Source organism: Pithys albifrons, chromosome 7, assembly GCF_047495875.1.
Source record: "Pithys albifrons albifrons isolate INPA30051 chromosome 7, PitAlb_v1, whole genome shotgun sequence".
Lineage (NCBI taxonomy): Eukaryota > Metazoa > Chordata > Aves > Passeriformes > Thamnophilidae > Pithys > Pithys albifrons.
In genome coordinates, this window is record NC_092464.1 from 42,340,606 (window position 1) to 42,362,310 (window position 21,705).

The 21,705-nt window shown below is 40.8% G+C and overlaps 1 protein-coding gene across 1 annotated transcript in view; it reads right to left on the reverse strand.

Annotated features, from left to right (window-relative positions):
- TRIM71 (tripartite motif containing 71) overlaps nucleotides 1-21,705 on the reverse strand; it is a 54,312-nt gene that overhangs the window by 6,861 nt on the left and 25,746 nt on the right. Inside the window, exon 2 of the mRNA XM_071560207.1 lies at nucleotides 7,131-7,298. Within this exon, the coding sequence (XP_071416308.1) occupies nucleotides 7,131-7,298 (168 nt within the window). The remainder of the gene's footprint in view (nucleotides 1-7,130; nucleotides 7,299-21,705) is intronic.

Consider the following 21,705-nt stretch of genomic DNA (forward strand, 5'->3'; position numbering starts at 1 on the left):
ACTTCTACTGCAAGCAAAAGGTATGCATTTCTTTCAAAACAGATCTGGATTCCCATCAAGTATATTCTTTTACAAAGAGAAAGAGGTATCTCCTTGAGAAGTGTTTGGGAAACTATGCTATCCACTAATATTCCAGTCCTAACAAGGATGTCTGTGAAAGCATGGAAGGCTGGGTTACTTACTTGTGCTTTTTGTACAGCAGTACCCATTAGGACCATGACCTGCATGTATGCTTCCCTCACACCTTACAGATAAGAGCAATCCCAATTTCCTTACGGGAGTCCACCTTTCAAGAACTCCATCACAGCAGGAGAGGTTGCAATTCCCTGTGGATGCTGCAATTTTCAACTGTAGGAACCAGTTACGGTAGAGCAAGTAACTGTACTCAATAGCACAGGGTTGTCCACCAACATTTCATGTCATCATCTGGATTTATTTTTACTTGAAGAAGTATGAACAGCTCAGATCAGTGAGGGATGCCCAAAACACTAAGCCTCTAATGTTGTCCAGGATATCGGTAAAACTTTGGTAAAGTTCAGATGATCCTACACTGTCCAAATAGGACAGAGCAGCCTAGGAAGGCTGACCAGCATCGGACATGCAGAGGTAAGGTGAGGGTAACAGCAACAGACAAGTTATCTATATCTGAAGCAAAAGTCAAAAGCATTAAGTAAAACTCTTGTGAGTCTTCTTTACATGGAAATCCCTTGTTCTCTTTGACTACTGAAGAGCTCTGCCACGAAAATTCACTCCTGCTGTTCTGCAGGCATTTCCTGAGCGGAACTTGCCTCAGAGAGGTCAGCTTTTTAGGAAACATGCTAAGCAGCGGCATTGCTTGTTCTGGTCAGATGCCACAGAACCTTTTTAACAACTTCTTGTAAAGAAAAGCAGCTTTTGTGATCCACTCTCCTCGTGGTATGTCAGTTTTTCCAGTGCTGGTGAATTAGATGGTCAACCAGTTCACATCTAGGAGATAGATGGCCTGTGTTTAGCCAAGGATTGCACTGGGTTATTGAATCTGAGATGGAGAACAACTGCTTTGTTTCTTGCTGTTGGGCAATACAGTAAATCACCTATTTGCAGCTGTATCTATTCACTTGTGGCTTCTCCGGGTTCCAAAGACAGCCAACACCACTCCCCATTTCTATTAGAGACATCACCAGTGCTTTGTGTTTGTTTAAAACAAGTAAAAAGACTTTGCAATGTAATTTCTAAACTTTAGGCTTTAAAATTGTACTTCTAATTCCTCAGAGTAAAATTTAAGTAGCAACAGTGCTTATGCAGGTGGGTGTTCCAGAGGGTCACAACATAAGGGAACTTTGCACACAAAGCAAGACAAAAGTGTTCTCATGAAGGAAAGTAGTGCAGACATCCATCAGTAGCTACTGCTACCAGCACATTTCAATTTTGAATTAAAGGGGAAGGGCAAACTTGCATTGGAACCCAGGTATCCTTTGCAAGCTCCTTTTAGGTGGGTACCTCTGTGAGATGCCCTTTATCTACATTTTACCACCTGAGGTAAAAAGTAGTAATGACCTTTCTACAATGTCTCTGGCACAGCAACTGATGCTACAACACAAACTATGATTAAACCAACTACACGAGTCAGAAGTAGCAACTTGGCTGCACTTGTAGGTGTCTGGGCTGACTAGAGAGGAGCCTGAATCAGGATTTGTCAGGTTGTAGAATGGCAGCTTTCAGTCATTTTTCACATTTCCTGTCTCTGCTGGACATCAGGTAATGGAGCCCCAAGTTACAAAAAGCTTCTTACTTCATGTTAACTTAAATATTCCTATGAAGTATTTAGTGTCCTAGAAATATCACTGCTCCACACAACACTGTGCCAGCACTATGAGATATGCAAAGACTACTTATAGTAACTATATTGCTACTCAGTGCTGGCTTGCAGAATATTTTTTAAAAGGTCCCTCAGATTTTTTTTATTCCATCCATCCAAAAACGGGAAGGAGGCATAATTTCCCAGGCATTAATTCCAACATATAAGTTTCCCACTCTTAAGTTTTCCAATGAAGGTGCAAGCCTCTGGAAAGAAAATTCAAACTTAAAAGCAAATTTTGTTTTCTTTTGAGAAATTCTTCAGTATTTCAGGGGTGGATGGACCACAGGTATTGCTAAAGAATCTTAACTATATATATATACACTTCCCTACTTCAGTAGGAAGGATTTACACTTTAAACATTAAGGAATTTAAGAATGATTTATCCCTGCTTAAGATTGGAAAAAAGCTGGGATGCCTATTCACCAACAAACTCCTCCCTGGGACATTAAATATGAAAGAAAAACCAAAACACAAATCCCTTAAGGAAACCTTTTGGTACATCTCAAGTTAGCCCTCTTGCACCAAACAGAAGGGGTTCCAGCCTTAAATCATTACTTTTCAGTTCCTTATGTTAACAAAAAGATACAGTGGGCTTGTTTCACTGAATTACTTATCACTATTTCAGAGTAGAATAGAACAGCCAAGATGTAACAGCTGTCTTTCCCCAGCATCAAGAGCTGGATATAAACTTCCTAATGTTCATATACTAGAAAAATTAACCGGAAGATCCTATGAAGTATAGGTGCAGTAAAGATACTAGGACTAACAAGCTTAGCAGTGAATTTGCAGCAGTAATAGCCCAAATCACAGTAGCTGGACGAATTTCAATGTTTCAGCCTAGTAAGTATAAATCACTAAAACATTCTCACCTAAAGTTTCTCACAAAGACAATTTTAAAAGAAACTCTGATGGAGGGAGGAATAGAGGCCAGGCTAACTCACGTCAGATACCACTAAACAATCTTTGTGATTATACTGCAAGAACAGACCTTTTCCCTACAGTTTTAGGCAGAACAGTACTTTGGGCAGTGAAACATGTCAAACCCATCTTCTTCAACAACCATCTGCTCATATGCTGCACGAGGAAACTCACTGAAGTACAACACAAAACAATAACTAGAAGTATGAAGAAATTCGGCTTCTATTGATAGAAATCCCAGATTTAGAAAAGTACAATTGACTCCATTTTGTTTCCAAAGCTTCATTTCAGAGTCTCAAACCTGTGAGCCTGACTTCAAAGCCACGCACAAGGGGGTCTGAGCTAACTCAATGCGACAACCCCAAACCAATCCCCTGCAGCACAGCAGTGCCATCCTTCTCAGGTATCGACCTCCCAGCAGCACAGATCCATATGGCAACCCACAGGGAAGCTTCCACTGAAGGGCAGAGGCTCAAAGGCAGCAGATCAGCTTCCTCCTCTGGCTGGCTGAGCTTCTTACGGTATCCCCTCACCCTTCATAAAGGCGTTAATCTACTTCATACCACCTCCCCCACAATTTGGGAGGAAAGAGGCATCGCCTTAATGTTTGACCTGCCTTACCACCCGCTCCTAAGCTCTTCATGACAGTAGATAAAAGAGTAGCTCCCACTACGTTCTGCACATGACCAGTCTCACTGGGCAGTGGGAAGCCTGCACTGCCAAACATCCCAGCAAAACCAATTATAGGCTCAGATTTGAAAGAATTCATTTGTTTTCCAATGAAATGACTTTTAAGACAACTGAGATGAACAAATCAGATTCTATTTTAACATGTTCACCTGGAAAATTAACCCTAAATGGGTATGACCACTCAGTGCTTTACTGTTATGCAAGTGCATTAGATTACACACATACATACATATATATATACAGTTACACACGTATAGATGTATTTTAAGAACTTGACATTTTGAAGAAGCCATCTATCTTTCATCATAACAGATTTACGTTCAGTTTGTGACCTAGTCCTTGGAAAAAATTCTGAAAGAAGACAGCTAAGTGTGCACTTTCATGAGGTAAAACAAGGCAGCAGGACACGCTCCCCATACAGAAAGGCAGCAAGCAGACCCGATTTCTCCCACCTCATTAATCCAGTGTCAACTTTGGCTTTCATATCATCCCTATGAATCAATCCAAGACTCCGAAAAGGGTGGAAAAGTATCCCAGCAAGGAGGATAACTTTCCACTGAGATAAGAAAGAGGTCCTACAAGCAACAGAGTTGGGTGTTTCTGCTTCATTCCCTGGCATCATCATCAGTCCTTGTAGCACTGCACTGAACCAGCCAGGGGGCTGACCCAGCCAAAAAGTAATCCCACAGAAAGGTTACCCTTTCAGCTGGATCAGCTCATCACACAGGCACAGAAGCACAAGTTCTTGTGTTAGGGACAGGCTTATAAATGCATAATCCTGATCATCGTTGCACAGGGAAGCAGGAACAGCTTTCCATTGCTGCAGAATTTCACTGAGATAACAAAAGCAAGTCTCATGCTCTCAGGCTTACTATTTCTTACAGAGAACTTCAACTCCTTTGAAAGCAAGGTTTGGACTTTTCTGGAGTGACAGACCACATCAGGCTTCAGTGGATCAAGAGGCTGAAATGTATCCCAACTCACAGCAATTCTTTAAGTCTGAAAACCAATCTTTCCTCCAAAGCCACAGGAAGAGTTTAAATAAACATTTCTTCCTAAAAGCCTTCAACTTTGGTTAACCAGATACTCTCCAGCCAGTTGACTCATGGCTTGACTTCCTCTCTCCTGCAACGCCCTTCAAATTCCACTTTTTCCCCTTTACTCTCAACTACCCCTCCTCATCCATCCTCAACATCTCCTGTCAGGGGAGCTATCATTTTCAGCGCCTATTAAGAGTTTCTAGTACAGCATTATGAATCAGTCAAACTAAGAAGTGTTACTACAATGTATTATTTTTCAAGCCTCTTAGAGCTCCAGTCTATGTTTCTCATATTACAGCTTGTATTGGTATTTAATTCTCTGTTGCCTATTTCCATACTTTAAGAAAACCACTCAAAACAATTTCTTTTAATTTAGAGTCTAGTTAACTTTAGAGTTTGTTTTAAATTCATGTTGACATGCTGTCTCTTCCCTAGGATAAACTTACAGCTTCACAGCCCTATCATCCCAAGAACAAGGAAAGCTCTGCTCCATGAAAACTTGATGCAAGTTCACTCCATCAACCCTCTGAGTTGGGCACGTCTGCTTTTAACAGCATCATATGCTTTTCTAGTTGCTGCTGATGTTGCCTCAGGAATAGCTGTCTTCTTGAGCTGAACAATGCTCCCCTTCCTGCACATGCACGCAGAGATTACACCACTCCTTCAAATATATCACTGATTTGTTTGCTCATTACCCTTCTTCTGTACAGTGATCCAGACTAAAATGCCCACTGGACTAGTAAAACAATGCAGCTCTTGAAAGCATGGGTAATTTTTCAGATCTTTACACAAACTGTCTATTTAACACTTCCAAGACAGCCTCTTACCGTGGGTTGACTGTAGGGAGACCAGGACAAAACTGTACAAACTAATTTCGGGAGAGCTGCTTGTTTGAGTTACATGAACACAGCCCACCTTTCATCTGCCCCACCATAAAATAATCCTGCCATAAATAATGGCAGGAGCCTCCAGCATAAAAGTCAGAAGAAAATGGGGAAGGAATAAGCAAAGTAAATTCAGTAGGAAGGATTCATGTAAGAGAGGCAGAGTGGTACTCAGTGCTATCCCCTCCCAGTTTTTTACTCAAAGATGCAGTCCCTCTATCCCCTCCCAGTTTTTACTCCAAGATGCAGCCCCTTCTTGGGTGATTTAGCCACACCAGATAGATGATTACGGCCCATGGAAGTCAAAAGCAGTAATTTAATTACTAACAGACAAGCCCTCACCTGGGACAGCGTGGAGAAATTCAGAACACTGCACCACTGCACTGAACACTGATGGTCTTTAAACCAGCAAAATCCCTTCCCTTCTTGTTTATTTTGGGGATATGTGACATGTTTCAGTATGGATGCTGCTGAAGAGCTTTACGATTCAGATTAAAACAAATCTCAAGAGAAACTAAGTTTTGCAGGACTGTCTTAAGATATAGTTTTAAATTAACAGTCCACCTCCAAAACTTTGTTGCTTACTGTTCTTTCGTACCAAGTTAACATCGCAAGCTAAAGGGAGACACCAACTACCATTTACTCTCTATACCATCAAAGTACTATTCCATTCCACAGGGGCTAAGACTTAATGAGCAAAGGGTTAGCTGCACCTGCCCCACAGAACAAGCTTACTTCCCTCATCTACCAGAAACAAGAAGTGATGGGTGGACAAGGAGCTTTGGGTTATTTTAATTATTGCTTGTATCATGCATGTGCCAGGAAAGCACCCAATTCAGAAGGAAAGTTTACTTCCTATCCATGTCATTTTACTAATGTTTACTCAACAAAATCTTGTTAGTTATAGCACACAGAACTGTACAGTTTTGTGATGTCCAGCTTCAATTTAGAATGTGAGGTTGACAAAACTACAAGGCAGTAGGTGTAGAGTGAGACTCCCCACTATGCTTTCCCCATTCTGTATTCTCTATACAGACAGAATTACTGCTCATATCATAGCAGTCACTGCTATCTATTACTCAGCAAAAGTAAATATCTACATGCCACTGCAGTTTAATTCCCTGTGTAAATTCTTTTTCCAGCTTGAAGTCCTGCAGTAGCTTCATTCCAGCTCTTAGCAGATATTTATATTTGCATTATTCAACATAGCTGAGGTAGAACAGAATAACAGGCACAGTATGGATGTGTGTCTGCAGAGTAATGCTTGAATGGAGATGCTCTAGATTCTCTGCATATGCAGGTTAGAAATTTCATGCTAATCTAACAGCTGATTAGTATTTTGTATCTGGTGAAAACACTGAAGACACAACCAGAGTCAAAGGTAGTTAAGAATGCTAGATGCTATACAGCAGGAAAGATGCTGAAAATAAGTCTCGGCCATAAAAACAAAACCAAGTTGTGCACAAATATACAAGACCAGAGCTTTCTTAAAATGCTTCACGCTCAAGTGCACTTGTACAGAGCTTCAAATATATTGTGATTTACATGACAGTATTATGCTGCAAGAATGCAAAACTCATATAACAGCACTTTATTTTCAGCTCCACCACTTCTGTCAGAGATCTGAGAAAACAGAAGGGGTGAGAAGACTGACAGCAGAAGCAGAGAGCTTTTTGCCTTGACACCTTGCCCTCTAACAGACAAGCTGTAGGGGGGAAGAAGGAGGGGGGAAAAGTACTCAAGTTTTGAGTATCTTACTTGAATAGCCTGTCGTCCTTGCTGAGCATCTGCCAGGAGCTGAATGGTGAGAGTCCTGGAATCCTGTAGGGCATCTTGGAGGTAGATAAAACTGTGACCCACATGTCGTCCCATGGTACATTCACGACATATGGGGACAGAACAGGTATCACAGTAGAAATGCAGTACCTGTAGGGAGGAATAAAGAAATCTCTATCACTATTTAATAAAGAACTTAAAAGAAAACAGAGCCAGAATATAAAAATTTCCAAAAGCTCAGCTATAAAGGAGATGGTTAGAAGCAGTGGCAATAGGCAAAGACTTCAGAATAGTTTCTCCACAGAGGAAGAGCTATCCTTCCCAGCAAACTCCAAATCATACCCTAACAGTTTGATGGAAGTGTCCTTGTTTTCTTCACAATACAATAGTAGGAAGAGCGTCCACACCCACTCCTCTTAAGAGCGGAAGCCATCTGACAACACTTGCAGACTGAAGATGCCATCTATGGCAAGTTTCAGGTGAAGACTTTTCCTACATGCACAAACACCACGTTCTCTTAAGTGGACCATTCGATAATCAATAACACTGGAGAACCGCAGCACCAGCACTCCCACTCCCCAGAAAGGGAAAACAAAATTGTACACGCTGCAAACCACCCTCTGTTTCTTCAAAACACACAAATCCCTTATGTTCAGGTCAGCGACAGCATTCCTTCTGCCACCCCAACAGCAAAGCAAAAAACCTTCGCTATGATGGTGTTTCTGCTATGATGGTGTTTCTATGCTACTGATGCTTTAGAAAGCTTGATTTGGAAAACAAAACTGGACCGTTAGCAAGCCCATCATTTGAATACTACATTGAACTGTGCATAACTACTAAAGCCCCATCCTGTTCACAAAGCACTTACAAACCCCACATTCAAATCACAATGGAAGTCTTACACCAAGATGTTAGCCTAGAAAGCTGGATTCATTCATTCATTCAGCCATAACTGTTCCCATTCCATCCAGTAGAGGGAAGTAGCACACAGAAATACCATCCTACACAGAAGTGTGTTTTCTTATAGGGGAGCAGAAATCAGCTGTCTTGCCTTTGTTTCCAAAGATGCAAAAAAAGGAGTACAACATTTCAACACAATAAAGTTTTGTATTCAAGTCTCACCCTTAACTACATACACTCTGAAATGAGTGTAACATTAGAAAATCTAGATTACCATGGAAGAGAACAACGGTACAAGGTTTCATTCTCCAAACATTTCCATCACCAGATATTTCAAGTCTACCTCACAGAAAGGAGCAAGAGCGGAACAAAGATTGGACAAGTGTTTGATATGCCAGTCTTCTCCCAGCTGTCATCCAGCCACTCCCAGTTCCAGCTAACAGCTTGTGATAGAGTGCATAACATCCCACTGTCCCTTCTCCCTCAAAAGGAAGGGGAAGGACAGGACAGGTGACTCCCTTGGACTGCCTATGCTGCATAAAATGACATTTTAAGCTTCTATAAGCACAACAGCTGAAGTGGTGTAAGGATTAATTTCTCAAAGGGTTATGTGTGCATTTGTGCACATGTGTCAGATTTTACTAAAATCCCCTATTTTCCTACAGTTAAGTTCTGCTGTAGAGAAACTGGAACAGACCTATGTTTTGCTTCTGTTCAAATACTAAATCCTCCAGCAGTGTCTCAGATTCTGCTCAGTATCTCAGCAGTGTCTCAGATATCAAGTAAAAACTGCCTCGGCTCTGAAAGGCATTGTTCAAATGCATCATCTTCTTCAACTAGAAGACACTCTATCTTTACACTGTGGTTGTCTAAATCTGTATACAATGTTCACTTGCATATGCAGTTCTGTAATTTTTCTGTTGAAATTACGAGGAATGTTTATTACATGTTGCTGAATAACTCCACTTAAACAACTGAGAAGTTGAGAGAGAATGAAAACCAAGACAGGGTATCAAGTTAAGTCATATGAATCTGATATACTTTAAAAACATACAGCAGGGATTTGGGGCCTCAGTCAAGCAGAGCAGCTGAAAGGAAAATGGTGACCATATGAACCAAAGACCAGAAGCAAGTTAAATCTGTTATTAGTCCTCCACAAGAGTCAATACCAGAAGCAAAAGCTTGGTCACTTCTGCTGCAAGGAGTCACTCCAGGCACTCCTCCAACAGCATCCACTGGGACAAAGCAAAACCAAGTTTAAGCTGTTCAGTTGCCTCTTGCCACCCACCAAAATGGGGTGGGAAACATCACTCCTGAATTTAGAACGAAGAGTGACAACAGCCACAATCTCATTTCAGAAATATGCAGATTACACAGGGTATGGCAGGGGAAAGTCTTGAGTAAATACTTCAGAGCCATTGATAAAGCCTCACACTTGTGTCTTAGTTTAAAAAAGAAAAGAAGTACAACCAGCCTAGATTTAAATCTAAGCACAAAGAGTTAACAGGCTTGGGCAAAAAGAAGCATACACTGATAGACTGATGTCCATCATTACACTGTAACCTGAAAGACACACAGGAGGAAGCACAAATGCATAACCCTACTGCTCTCAGTGGGGCAGGGAGCCAGCCACCAGGAGAGAACTGAAAGAGTCAGCCAGCTTCAGGATGAACTAGCAACTCTCTAGAAACTCCTTTCTGGACACAAAGGGTACAAGAGAATCCTCAGACTTGGCAGAGGTACAAGGGCAACTCTCTTCCTGCGGTCACTCACATTCACTTTTGTCAGAAGCGTCCAACAGGCTTGTACATCAGCTCTAGCCAGCAAAGGGGGCACACTCGCAGAGAGTAAAACTGGGCAGTCCCCAGCTGTGCAGGGCACAGCAGCGAGAGGGATTTGTGCCAGCTGGGCTAACGGAGCTTGGGCACAGTATCCAGCTTCCCTGCGCTTCCAACCAGGAATTTATTGTTAAGCTCAAGCCTGCTCACATCCCAGTCCCTAGGTCATGGCCACAAAGGTCACGTACTGCTAGATTAAGTTTCTATGCCTGTTTCTAAATAGGGGGAGGGGAAGAAGGAGAGGAAGCCAAATCTCCCCCTTTCCCTCCATCCACCAAACAAGCAACTCCCTGCAAAAATTTTACCAACAATTTATGTAGGACAATCCACAACTGTGTGCTCAGCTCAGAATTGATGCACATGTAAGCATACCCAAAATGTTGGCAGAGATTCCCTTTCTTCCAATTTCAGCCACATGAGAAGGCCACCCCACATTTCATTTGCCCTGTTACTACAGCATCATACTGCTCCTTCTGTGCTCATTTTAAGGCAAATGACAAGACTAATATTAAAATGCAGATGGGCAGGAATAGTAGGAGGAAAGGGAAGAGTAACACTAAGTCTTTCTTAGCAGACATCAGCTTATAATACTCAGCTTTAACACACACCACACACCCACAGTCGTCCCCCCCCAAAACACCCTAAACAAACAAAAAACCCCCACCACCACCACCCAAAAAATAAACAAACAGAAAAAACAAACAAACCTCACATAATGGTACTTAAGAGGAAAAGTGCTAGAAGTTCCCCCCTCTACATCTAAAGAGGCAAAGATGGTACAACCAAAAGAATCCATCAAGCTGTAAATTAACTATTGTCCTGTTAATTTCATTATTTACCCAAATCCATGAAAAACTGGTTTATAAGCAAACACCTTCAAACATACTTGTTTCTCCAAACCACACAAACGTTCTGATGGGCCCCAAGGAAAGTAAAAAGAAAGAAGAGAGATTTCTCTTTACAAAGAAATGAACAGTGTAAATTGCATTTCATTAATTGTTTCTTTTTGTAGTAATTACTAAGTAATTAAGTAAAAATACAATTGTTAAGATCAAAACCTGTGCCTTTCCAACACTCATTTTGTTAACTATCCATTAAGGGGGAAAAGATTAATAAGCAACTTTAGTAGCCTTTTTTTTTTACTGCTCCACCACATTAATTAGTATTTTAGAATTTCCACCAGAATTAAATGAAGATAGAAGTTAAAAGGAAGAGGGGACTAGTTTTAGAGATAGTTAAAAGTGATTTATTTTAAAATAAATCAGCTATGGGTTGATTACTTCCCAAACAGGAAATATTTCCTGAATTGGTGGCATACAATTTTAGACACAAAACAATAAAGGGAGCCTACTTCAATTTAAACAGAATCAGTGAACCATGTTACAGGGCTATTCATCTTTTACAGCCACAGCAGCCCAAGAAATACAACAGCAAGGCCATAAATGTGATTGCTTCAGGAAAGGCTGTACAGTGCACCGTAAAAACATTTTACAACAGCAGGAATTCCTGGGTGTCGCTCTCCCCATTTTTTGGTCCATCTGCTTTCAAAGGGGGCAGGGGGATGGGCGGAGATGTTGTTAAACGTCCCCCGGGACTGCACAGCAATCAATCATCATCTGATGAATGGCCACTAAAGTTAAACCCTGACCCCACTCCACAATTCCCACACCAGCCCTTCTCTCCTTACTGCTGACCAGCTTCCAGCGTGCCGCCCCCCCCCCCCCACCTTCCAGCCCTCACCAAAATTTCCCAAATACCAAGCCCAGACAAAAGCAATGGAATGTAGTAGGCACCAGGACAGAGGAGAATTCAGCAGAAGCAGCATCTGAGGAGGCTTATCCTTAACCTGTGTTTAAATAAGTGTTCTTTCAGTAATATCCACAGCGCCCTTCTCCTCCCAGCTTGCAAATCCTTCATTTCTCTCCATTTCAGAGCACGCATGCAAGCAATCGACAGTAAAGCATGCGGAATCTAGTCACATTAAAAACATTTGTTTCTGTCATGACATTTCAGTGTCTTGCAAGGATTTCATTTAAGCCTGGCGTGTTAAGAATTTGTGTCAGGCAACAACACATAAGGTCCCATTATTTTTAAAATTCAAGTCTGACGCTTTAAAAAAGCTACCCTGTAATCTTAACCAACAATTAAAAAAGCTTACAGACAAAACAGTGGCCTCTTTCTACTTTGGGAAAAGTTTCAGTATGGCACTTAAAGGTTAATTTAATTTGATTTTATGACAAAAAAAAAAAAAAAGAAAATCACACTTACTATAGTTAGTTTAAAGTTTTCCATTACTAAAGGTGTTTTATTATCAAGTTCCCTTGACAGTAACACAAACACCAGTGGCTTTGTTAGGTAATGTGTAAGGCTTAGATGACTGAGTTTAATATAAAGTAATTTTCAAATTAATTTTGGTCCTACTTCCTCAGCACTGCGGGTTTTTTTGTTTGGTTGGTTGTTTTTGTTTGGCTTTGTTGTTGTTTGGTTTTTCCCTTCCCTTCCCTCTCTGGAGAAAAAGCCCCTTCCCTGAATGTAACTTTTTTTTTTTAAACAGCATATAAATGAGCCACTCATCCTGGGTGGTGTAGAGCTTGCTACCAGTAACTGTTCCACGTTTAAGTGAAATCAGGTAATATTTTTGCTGTGTAGGAAGCTGGTCTTTTTCCACTTTAATGGCACGTCACGACAATTAACTTGCTTCACACCATGACGAGAGCAGATTTTAGGAACTTTTCTTCTGCACTGATACAACTCTTTAAATTTGAATGCTAAATATAAAGACTGAAGATATGAACAAGTAACATGATATACATCACAGCTACAAGGCTGCTTATCAGTGTACCTGAAACATTTGTCATTCAGAGGTACTTAAATCCCTCATGTTTCTGTGTATAGTCAGTGATCAAATTGCTCTTAGAACTTGTATTTTAACTTGGTGCTGTGGTGTAGAAATGACTGGCTGAACACCAGTCTTCCTCACTGCATCCAGTGGCAATGTGAAATGGTATACAAACTCCAGAAGGTCCCTGCAGCAGACAAGAGAGTTACTTCTCAAATTCAGCCCAATATTTTAATAAAATTTCTACAAAAATATGGGGAACTCAAAGCATTACAGCCCTATACTACACAAGGCATGCAGCATGCACAGAAGTACCAACTAAGAACAGTGAAACTAGTTTACTATTACCTTCCTCTGCCACTTGGATGAACAAAAATGGGGTTCAAGTGCAGGAGGATCACTCAGCCCTTCTGTTAAATTCATCTTGATTTCCTTACCCCACCCTGGAATAATAAAGGCCCAACTAACAGGTAACTTTAAGGCTCACACAAGACTGTTTGTAGGAAATAAAGCTGTAATTCCACAAGCTTTTCTTGTCACCACTGTAAATGACCTTCCTTTCCCAGATGCTCCCATGGGTTCTGTTCCTTGTTTCTCAGCCACACAGGTATCTCTCGGCCCAGCACATGAAGGGGGAGGGAAGCTCACAAATAAAACACCAAATTTGAAACCACACACAGCTCAAGGCTGTCATTTCATTCCAGTTAAACTGACAGCTGCTCTACGAGGAGGCCCTCCCTGTACCTCCCCCGCCTTGCTCCTTGCCTCCCCCGCCTTTACTGCTCCTCCAGTATCAGTGCACAGATTTGCCTATCTTTACAAACAGCAGAAAATTAATTTTTGAATAAACTATTTTTATCAGCTGAGTCTGGGATCAGAAGATCAGTAAGACCAGCACAAGGAAGGAGGAAGAGCCCATAATTAAGGGCATAGAGACATTTGATGACAACTATCTGGTACTTTGCCAACCTCACAGCTGGAAATCAATGTAAATCTTTCACTGATAGCATTCGTCTCAAGTTCTAGCTGGAAGAACAGTACCTAACTGGAGTTGAGTTAAACAGGCTGTTAAATCAAACAGGCTACTGTAAGTCTTAACATTCTTAATTTTTACCCTCTGTAATCCTGCTGTGAGATTATGAAGCCAGCAAAAACAGCTGCGCGTATTTTAGAGCGGTGACAAGACTGGGTCAATCTAGGGTAAAGGCAAAGTTTTTTGAAAGACACATAGTCCCATAAATCAAGTTTAGAAGACCGAATTGGTATTAACAGTCAGCTGGGTGTGGAGCAGAGACCATTTACCTCGTCTTAGCCAATGCAAACAACATTTGCAAATTCAAATGGATTTGGGTTAGAAGTGACAATCAAGATCCCCTTCACCCTGAAGGCCACAACATTACTGAAAAGACAACAGGCGGCCAACTGGGGCTAGAAGGCAGGAAATCACACCACTGCCAAAGCTGTTTTAAGGATCTGCTGGCTCCAGCCCACTGTAGAATTGATATCCTCTGTGTTTTAGGTAAAAAAAAATCTTATAAATCAACCCTCATGTGATGACTGGAGCTCCTGGTTACATTCACCCACCTGGAATTGCAGCATCCCATTTCTCTCAGCAGCACCTCTGCCAGCTGCACTACCCCCACTCCGTTCATCCACTCAATATGGAGAGAGCACCACAGCACTGGACTAGACTTTGCCCATCTCATCAGCTAACTTTCTAAAAACTCTTAGGGGCAAGGTAACTTGGCCAGCTGATCTGATGCACTACTTCACAGATTCCAGCTACTGACACACTGGAAAGGACATCCTGAATCCAACTTAACTTATTGGCCCAATTCTTCCAAAACAGGAATAAGCAAGGCTTAATTTTCCTCTCTTGTTAATACTGAGGTGATGCAGGTATAATTATCCCACAGTGGGCTATCATTAAATTACTACATAACAGTAAGTCTACATTTAACGATTTTCTTTTAAATAAGTTGTTTGGGGTAAGAAAATCTGTTTCATCACTGAAGCAGGTAAAATAGCCAGTCTATGGAAAGATGCAATGGTATCAGTAGCTAGTAGATTACTCAGTCCAAGATAAGTCACAGCTCTTTTACAGGATTTCAATAGAGGAGACCAGCCTGTGCTTCAACATGCAACTCATTAGCTGTTTAAATGCAGCTTCTGTGCCAAATCTGCATGACACGAGTAGCAGCAGGGTGGTCTTGGCACAAGGGACAGTGGGTGGATCTAAATATTCAACAGTTCAAGCATGCAAGCAAATAGCCTGCTGTGGAAGCAGACAGTACAGTGTGTCAGGACCCAGGTCTACTTTCAGACCCATCTGTCCCTCCAAATCCTTCACTGAGCCTCCCTAACTCTTCAGCTCTCTGAAAACCAGAGCGTTTTAAAGTTCTCAGCCAAAGCTTGGCCATGATTTCAGTGATGCTGTAAATTAGAAAAGGTTGATAATTTCTTTGCTATTGTACAAAGTGTTTTGTATTATCCAGAGAACCACACTTTAGAATCTCTACAAACTGCTTATGCAACATTCCCCCCCTTTCTTCAGAGCTCAGTGTAAGAGCTTTTGAAATTTATCCTTCTATGCACAGGAAGGATTGGACTAGGAGTCAAGGTACACTCAAGGCTACTGCATCTCTGTGACCACAGGTCTCACCTCTCAGAATCCATATTCCTCAACTCCACACTGCTCCTGCACCACTGCAGAGAACACCATATTCAGGTCCTTGGCAATTGTTGGATTTTGCATGGAAATCTGATGGCAAGGATGCATTATACACCTTGCAAGCAAATAGCTAGCAAACATTTTTGGCTCTTAATATACTGGAGACAAACATTACTCTTTTTTGATTTGGTAGAAGAAGGGAATGGGAAGAGAAACAAACAACCCTAAAGTTTCCAGTTTTGACTTGAGGGCAGCTATAGTCCTCATGCTGGAAGACAAGCCAATTGTGACACATCTTAACCAGACAGGCTGTGTGCAGTTTGCCAGACAGGGTCCCTGATCCTAACACAAACAGGTCTTCTGTAGGATTGGTTTTCTTGAACAGCTAGTCTGTAGTTGAACTACCACTGCCTATGAAAATTTGCTTTGGTGCAAGAGATTTCCATTAATATTGTTAGAGAGCTTCTCTAGGGGGTTAGAAAGCCTATCAGGCTAGACACCCTAAGTTCATAATGTTCAACTGCTGGGTAAAAACAAGAGTATTACAAGAAAGAACACATCCATTCATATAAACCGCTGCTTTATCTATTTTCAGTTTGTGACAGGTTCTACTTTGGAAATTTTTTTTTGTCTCATGTGATGTTTGAGGGGAGGGGAGGGATGGGGCAGGTTGTGGGGTTTCCCCCCCTCTTTTCTTTTGTTTTAAGCAGTACTAGAAAACTTGGTTCAGAAAAGTATTCTTCAGAACATGAGTTTGCACTTAATCTTTCACACAGTGTAATGCTTCAATTATCATCTAGAACTTATTTGCTACAAGAAAAAAAAAAGATTGGAAGTGTGTATTTGAAAACTCCCACAGCTGAACCACCACATAAATAACCCGTAACTGCAACTGCAGTAGCTAGAGAATGCAGAAAAACCAAGTACTAAAAAAATTAAGCAAGCATGAATTCTGAGTCCACTTTGCAGCTTATTGTCTAGTTGTTCCCCCTTACTTATGTGGCCAAAAATGGGAAGAGTACAAGAACCCAGAGTCAAAACAACTAGCAGAGAGCAGTGCTCAAAAAGCAAGTTTCAGATAAAGATATTTTTACATAGAAGTAACATGAACATAAAAACATCAGTGAAAGGCAGCTCAACATGCTTAATTTCTATCTTCAATGCATATGTTATTCAGAAAGAATTGTCTCTGTACTGACTATTTGTTTAAAATAATTTTAATAACAGTTCATAATATCTACAGGAAGCATCTTTTTATATATTTTAAAAAGAATGTTTGTGTTAGGATGAAAGAAAAAAAACATACCAATATTTAGACTAACAAAATCTCAAAGCCCCTTCAACAAGGAGGTTGTCAGCACACATTTAGCAAAATGAAGGAATACAGATATCTAACAGGAACCACTACTAGACTCTGGTAGTTCCAGTTTGAGTAACTATGTGGTAAGCAAAAATCAGTCCACATAACTTGTACCAGATACTGTCCCTCCCCCTCTTTCCAGTATTAGCTCTCCTAAGAGTTACCTAGTATTATGCAAGTTACTATCACAATAGAGATAACACAAAAATTACTGAAGAGGAATTAGGCTCCTTGCAATGAGGTTTAGACTTTTACATATATAAACCATTAAATACCTGTATTGGTTTTAAACTCAGGAACAGATCCATAGCAATCCTATAGCAGTTTCTATGCACAATAGAAGTAACAGTAATTTACCTATTAGGGCATAAGCCAATCACCTGGGACACAATAGGACAGAAACCCTCCCCCTCTAAAATGTGTTTTGTCAGTGGGAAACTACCAAGTTAGCCAAGCGTGTGAGGCAGATCCAGGAGAGAAGAGAAGTGCCATCCTTTTCTCCTCTCCTTCTCCCACACCACCCCAGCATTAGGCATCGGGCACTGCTGCGGCCCAGACAGCTAATGGGAACAGCACAGTTCCATTGTTCCTCCCACTTCTGCCGTGAATCCCTGTCTTCAGACAAAAGCTGTAACGGGAACAGCCATGGCACTGAACTACCACAGCAGGAACCGTTAATTTTTTCTTCTTTAATTGTGAAACAATCCATTCCTATTAAACAAGTCTAGTTACTACCAGTGCCATATGCACATCAAAACTCAGGTCAAAGTGAGTATGACCAGCTATAGCCTTTTATTAGGAAATACAGGCAAGCTTGTTGTCTGGGAGAACTGACATATAAACCCACTACAAGTGTTTTATACTGCTATGTTTTTAGTTACTGCTTATGTGGAACAGCTTTGTGAAAAGCACAAAGGCAGCACTGCAATGATCCACTCTGTTCTTTGCCTTCCCTCCTTCTCTTGCCTTACTCTGTCTCAAACACTATTTTTACAATGACTATATACCCATGTACAAAGTCCTTACAGAATAAGGCCTTTAAGGGGACTTCTCTTTGCTGAACACCAAAAATGGATAACATCAACATTTGGGAGGTACTTTTTCAAAAAGCATTCAAGCTCCATCTCTATACCATCATCCTCTCACACGCTCATGCAACAAAAATATTCAAGTGTAAAATTTTTACTAGCTTGAGTGCACATGTTTCAGAGCAGGAAGAAAAGTTACAACAGGTTGAGGTTTCATTTGGGAGTCCCAATAAATGAGGAATCTTAATTAAGCAAAACCAAATTTGGATGGCATTGAAAGAAAAAAAACAAAATTGGTTTCCTCCAGATCCAGGCTGTAGTTTTTAAAGCATTATATGCATACTGTATCAGACTTCCTCAGCTAACACCATCAAATTGTACCATCGGTGTCAAAAATAAGCATTATCTGCTTCCAGCATAGGACTTGGCACATGCACTGGAGTATCTTATTCAGAGAAACAATGTTGTCCTTGAGGAGCAAAGCTTTGCTGCTTGTAGTAGAATGTCAAGAGTGCATTTGTCAGATTAATATGGTTGTTACAATTCTTTTTAATTTTAAAGAGGATTATACAATCACGTTTTAGGAAAGACTTCTCATTACAGTGTTATCCTATGGGTGCTACTGCACTATTACTTCCAACCGAACTCTAGTATTTAATGTTTGTTTTGGAAGACCTAGCTGTCTTAACAGCCACAGGGCATTTCAATAACCATATAACAAACACTACTGCAGGTTACTCTTTAATCCCTTGCGAGTGAATGAGTAAATTCTTGTCCACCTACCACATAATTACACAGCTCTGCAGTTACTGCCAAAAAGTACTGTAAATCATAAAGGAAAGACATCTAAGAATAAGAAGAGCTGTTCCAGGAAGTCAAAAGTCTTTACTCAGAATAGTTTTTTTCTCTATTACCACAGAAGAGCAAGAACAACAGATAATTTTTTTGTTTAAAAGCCATTAACAAAAAATGAGAGACATCTTTATTTAGATATGAATATTTAAAACAAGTCCTGGTGGACAATTAAAGTGTGTCTTTCATTTATCTCTGTTTGTCTCTCTGATCAGACCTCATAAGTTGCAGAACTCTAAATTAATCACCTACTTGCCTCATACTTACTTCCAAGTGGGTAAAATACAGGTAACAAGCTAGTTTAAAAGCCTGTGGCTCCCACCCCCACCTTCCTGAGCGGTCTTCATTGTTTGTGGCTTTAAAAAACAAAAACACAACTCTGAAAACGTACTTCCTGCCTTTTCATAGCAGACTTAAGAGCTGCACCGTGTCCTACTCTAATAGCTCTTTTCTTCACAGAGAGAACTTAAGATTGCTTTCTGAATTTGGGAAAGGTGAGAAGAGAAGCATTCCAGGATGAATACTCGATTAAGTGGAGACTGACAGCACTATTACTGCTCCCTCAAACTGCAGGCTAGATCTGAAGTCCTTACAGATAATAAGGAACACTAATAACTACACTTTGTCATTGTGCTATGGGTGCCACTATTGAGTAGTAGGTTCAGTTTGGGGAGAATGAGGACAATTTTCTATCCCAGTCAAGGTTTTAAGTTATGATTGATACACACTATCTTTAATCCATTCCATGGTGCTCCCACATGTCAAATATACAGCATAGGCATTCATTCAGACACCAAAGAGGTTCTGTTGTAGAGCATTACAGCTTTGGTCTAACCAAGCTATAGTGGTTTGATGCTATCCTGTCATGGCTCAGCAATGTATTTCAAGGGCACTTTAAGACTTTAACAGCATTCTGAATTTTTAAAGTGCTTAAAACAATTTGAATCCTTCAGAGAAAGCAAGACCCTTTTCCACAGCAGCATCCCCTGTTCCACATTACACCAGCTTTAAATGGCTTCTGCACTGTACAGGCATGTTAGCCTTACCCTAAACTTTAACTGTAGCCTTCTTTAAGCTTTAAATCAGGATAAATGTAAATATAGCAGGCTTGCTCCATCATGAAGAGAAGAAAGGCTATCCAGACTGAATTAGAGGGGAAGATTCAAATGTGACTCACTTTACCAATGGAAACATGAAGAGGGTAAGAATGGCTAACAAGGTTAAACCCTTGCAAATTCTTGAAGAGTAATACACACTAGTCTTACTACAAAAAAAAAACCAAAAAATCCTTATCTGCACTGTCTTGTTATATATAATTCTAAGGAAGAGGCCATTTTTAAAGTGCACAATGAACATCTAAATTAGAAATAAGCTATTCTGACACGGATCAGCAGGATCACTGCCATGTAAGGTACATGAACTAGTCAAAAAGCCAGGTTTACACAAGGTATGGTCTCACACACCACACACATCCTGAGGGGAAGAAACAAACAGGCAAGGCAGAAGAAATTTCTATTATCTCTGCACAATCAGCAGGTTGTTTTCGTGAACAGTCTTGAGTACACAAGTCTTGCATGTTATAGTATGATCATTAGTTTTTTAAGTATTGCCAAACTAGTCCTATGTGTCATCCCCTGTCTGCTAAGCAGAAAGTCTGAGGTTACAGATTAGATTTATTCTCTCTAAAGGGGAAAATTACTTTCTACAATTGAGGCAGAAGAACAAAACACACTTAACCAGATTTCCAAGCACAAGACAATTAACCTATTGAGTCAAGTATGCTTGATCAGACAACTTTCAGTGAAGCTACCAAACTGCCTCTAGAAGATTCTTTCATTGTACTGTTTTCTCCCAATGACAGTTATGCCGAATTAAGAGCAAGGACAGGCTTTTGGACAGTGTTGTCATGCAGTTCTCTCAGCAACTGTGTGCACAGAACCAAGTTGGTTTTCTAAATAACTTATGAGGTCAATTTACGACACGAATGAGTACTGCGACAGTGCAATGGGGAGGAGTGATCAAGAGTGCAAGGGAGAATTTAAACTCCCTAAGTTAACACAATCAGGAGTTCAGGAAAAGCTGCATTTCTACCAAAATTACGGTACCCCACATACCACCTTTGCCATCAAAGTAAGGGAGCACTTTTAAGAGCCACACACAGGCAAGAGCCTCTGGTAGGTTACTGCCAAGACAGACCTACTGCATCAGGAACATCACTTCCTGTAACACCGCTTTCAAGTAATAACCAGACCCACTGAATCACTTAAGATTTAATGAGATTACAGCTTGAGGTGATTTGACTGGAAACCATAAAAGTTTTAGGAGCCCATCTGCTCTGCAAAACTAACCTCTCACACACAAGCCCGGGTATGAGCTGACCTCTAAGAGCTGCAATGAAGGCAGGAATCGAGTCCAATCGGTACTTGTTGATGGGTGCCCAGACCAGGCAAAACAAAAGATTTGCACTTTCAGGCAAAGAAGAGTTTCCACATGCATGTACGCTCAAGGGGAAGCTTCCATATGCATCCGTACTCAAGGGGGAGCTTCCCAAACAATCAGGAGTCTTTTCATTGTGAAAAGGAGAGCCACCTCAGGCTTCTTTCCCCACCATTAACAGCAAATGCAAACTGCAGTGACAATGCTTGCAAAATTACCGGTATTGCAAAAACCTAATGCAATATTCACCTTGTGTACACACAAAAAAAATCCATGACAAAAGTACCCTAGAGCTGTACTGGGCGGGGGGGGGGGGGGGGGGGGGGGGGGGGACGGACCCAAAACCAAAGGAACTCCCTAATCGCACTAAAACGGTATGTCACCACTGCTTTTCACCTCACTTTACAGCTCACCCGATTAATCTACCCATGGCAAGCACATGCATTTTCAAGAACCAACTGGTTATTTTGTTTATATTTTTCAGTATTAGAACAAACACTGACTTTTCTTCCAGTGGGAAAAAAAAATACTTATTTTGAGAGATTAAGGGCAGAAGTGGGGGGAAAGAGCTACTGTTGTAAGTCTGTTACTTTTTACAGACCTGTAAAAAAGCAGTATTTCAGCAAGACTGCT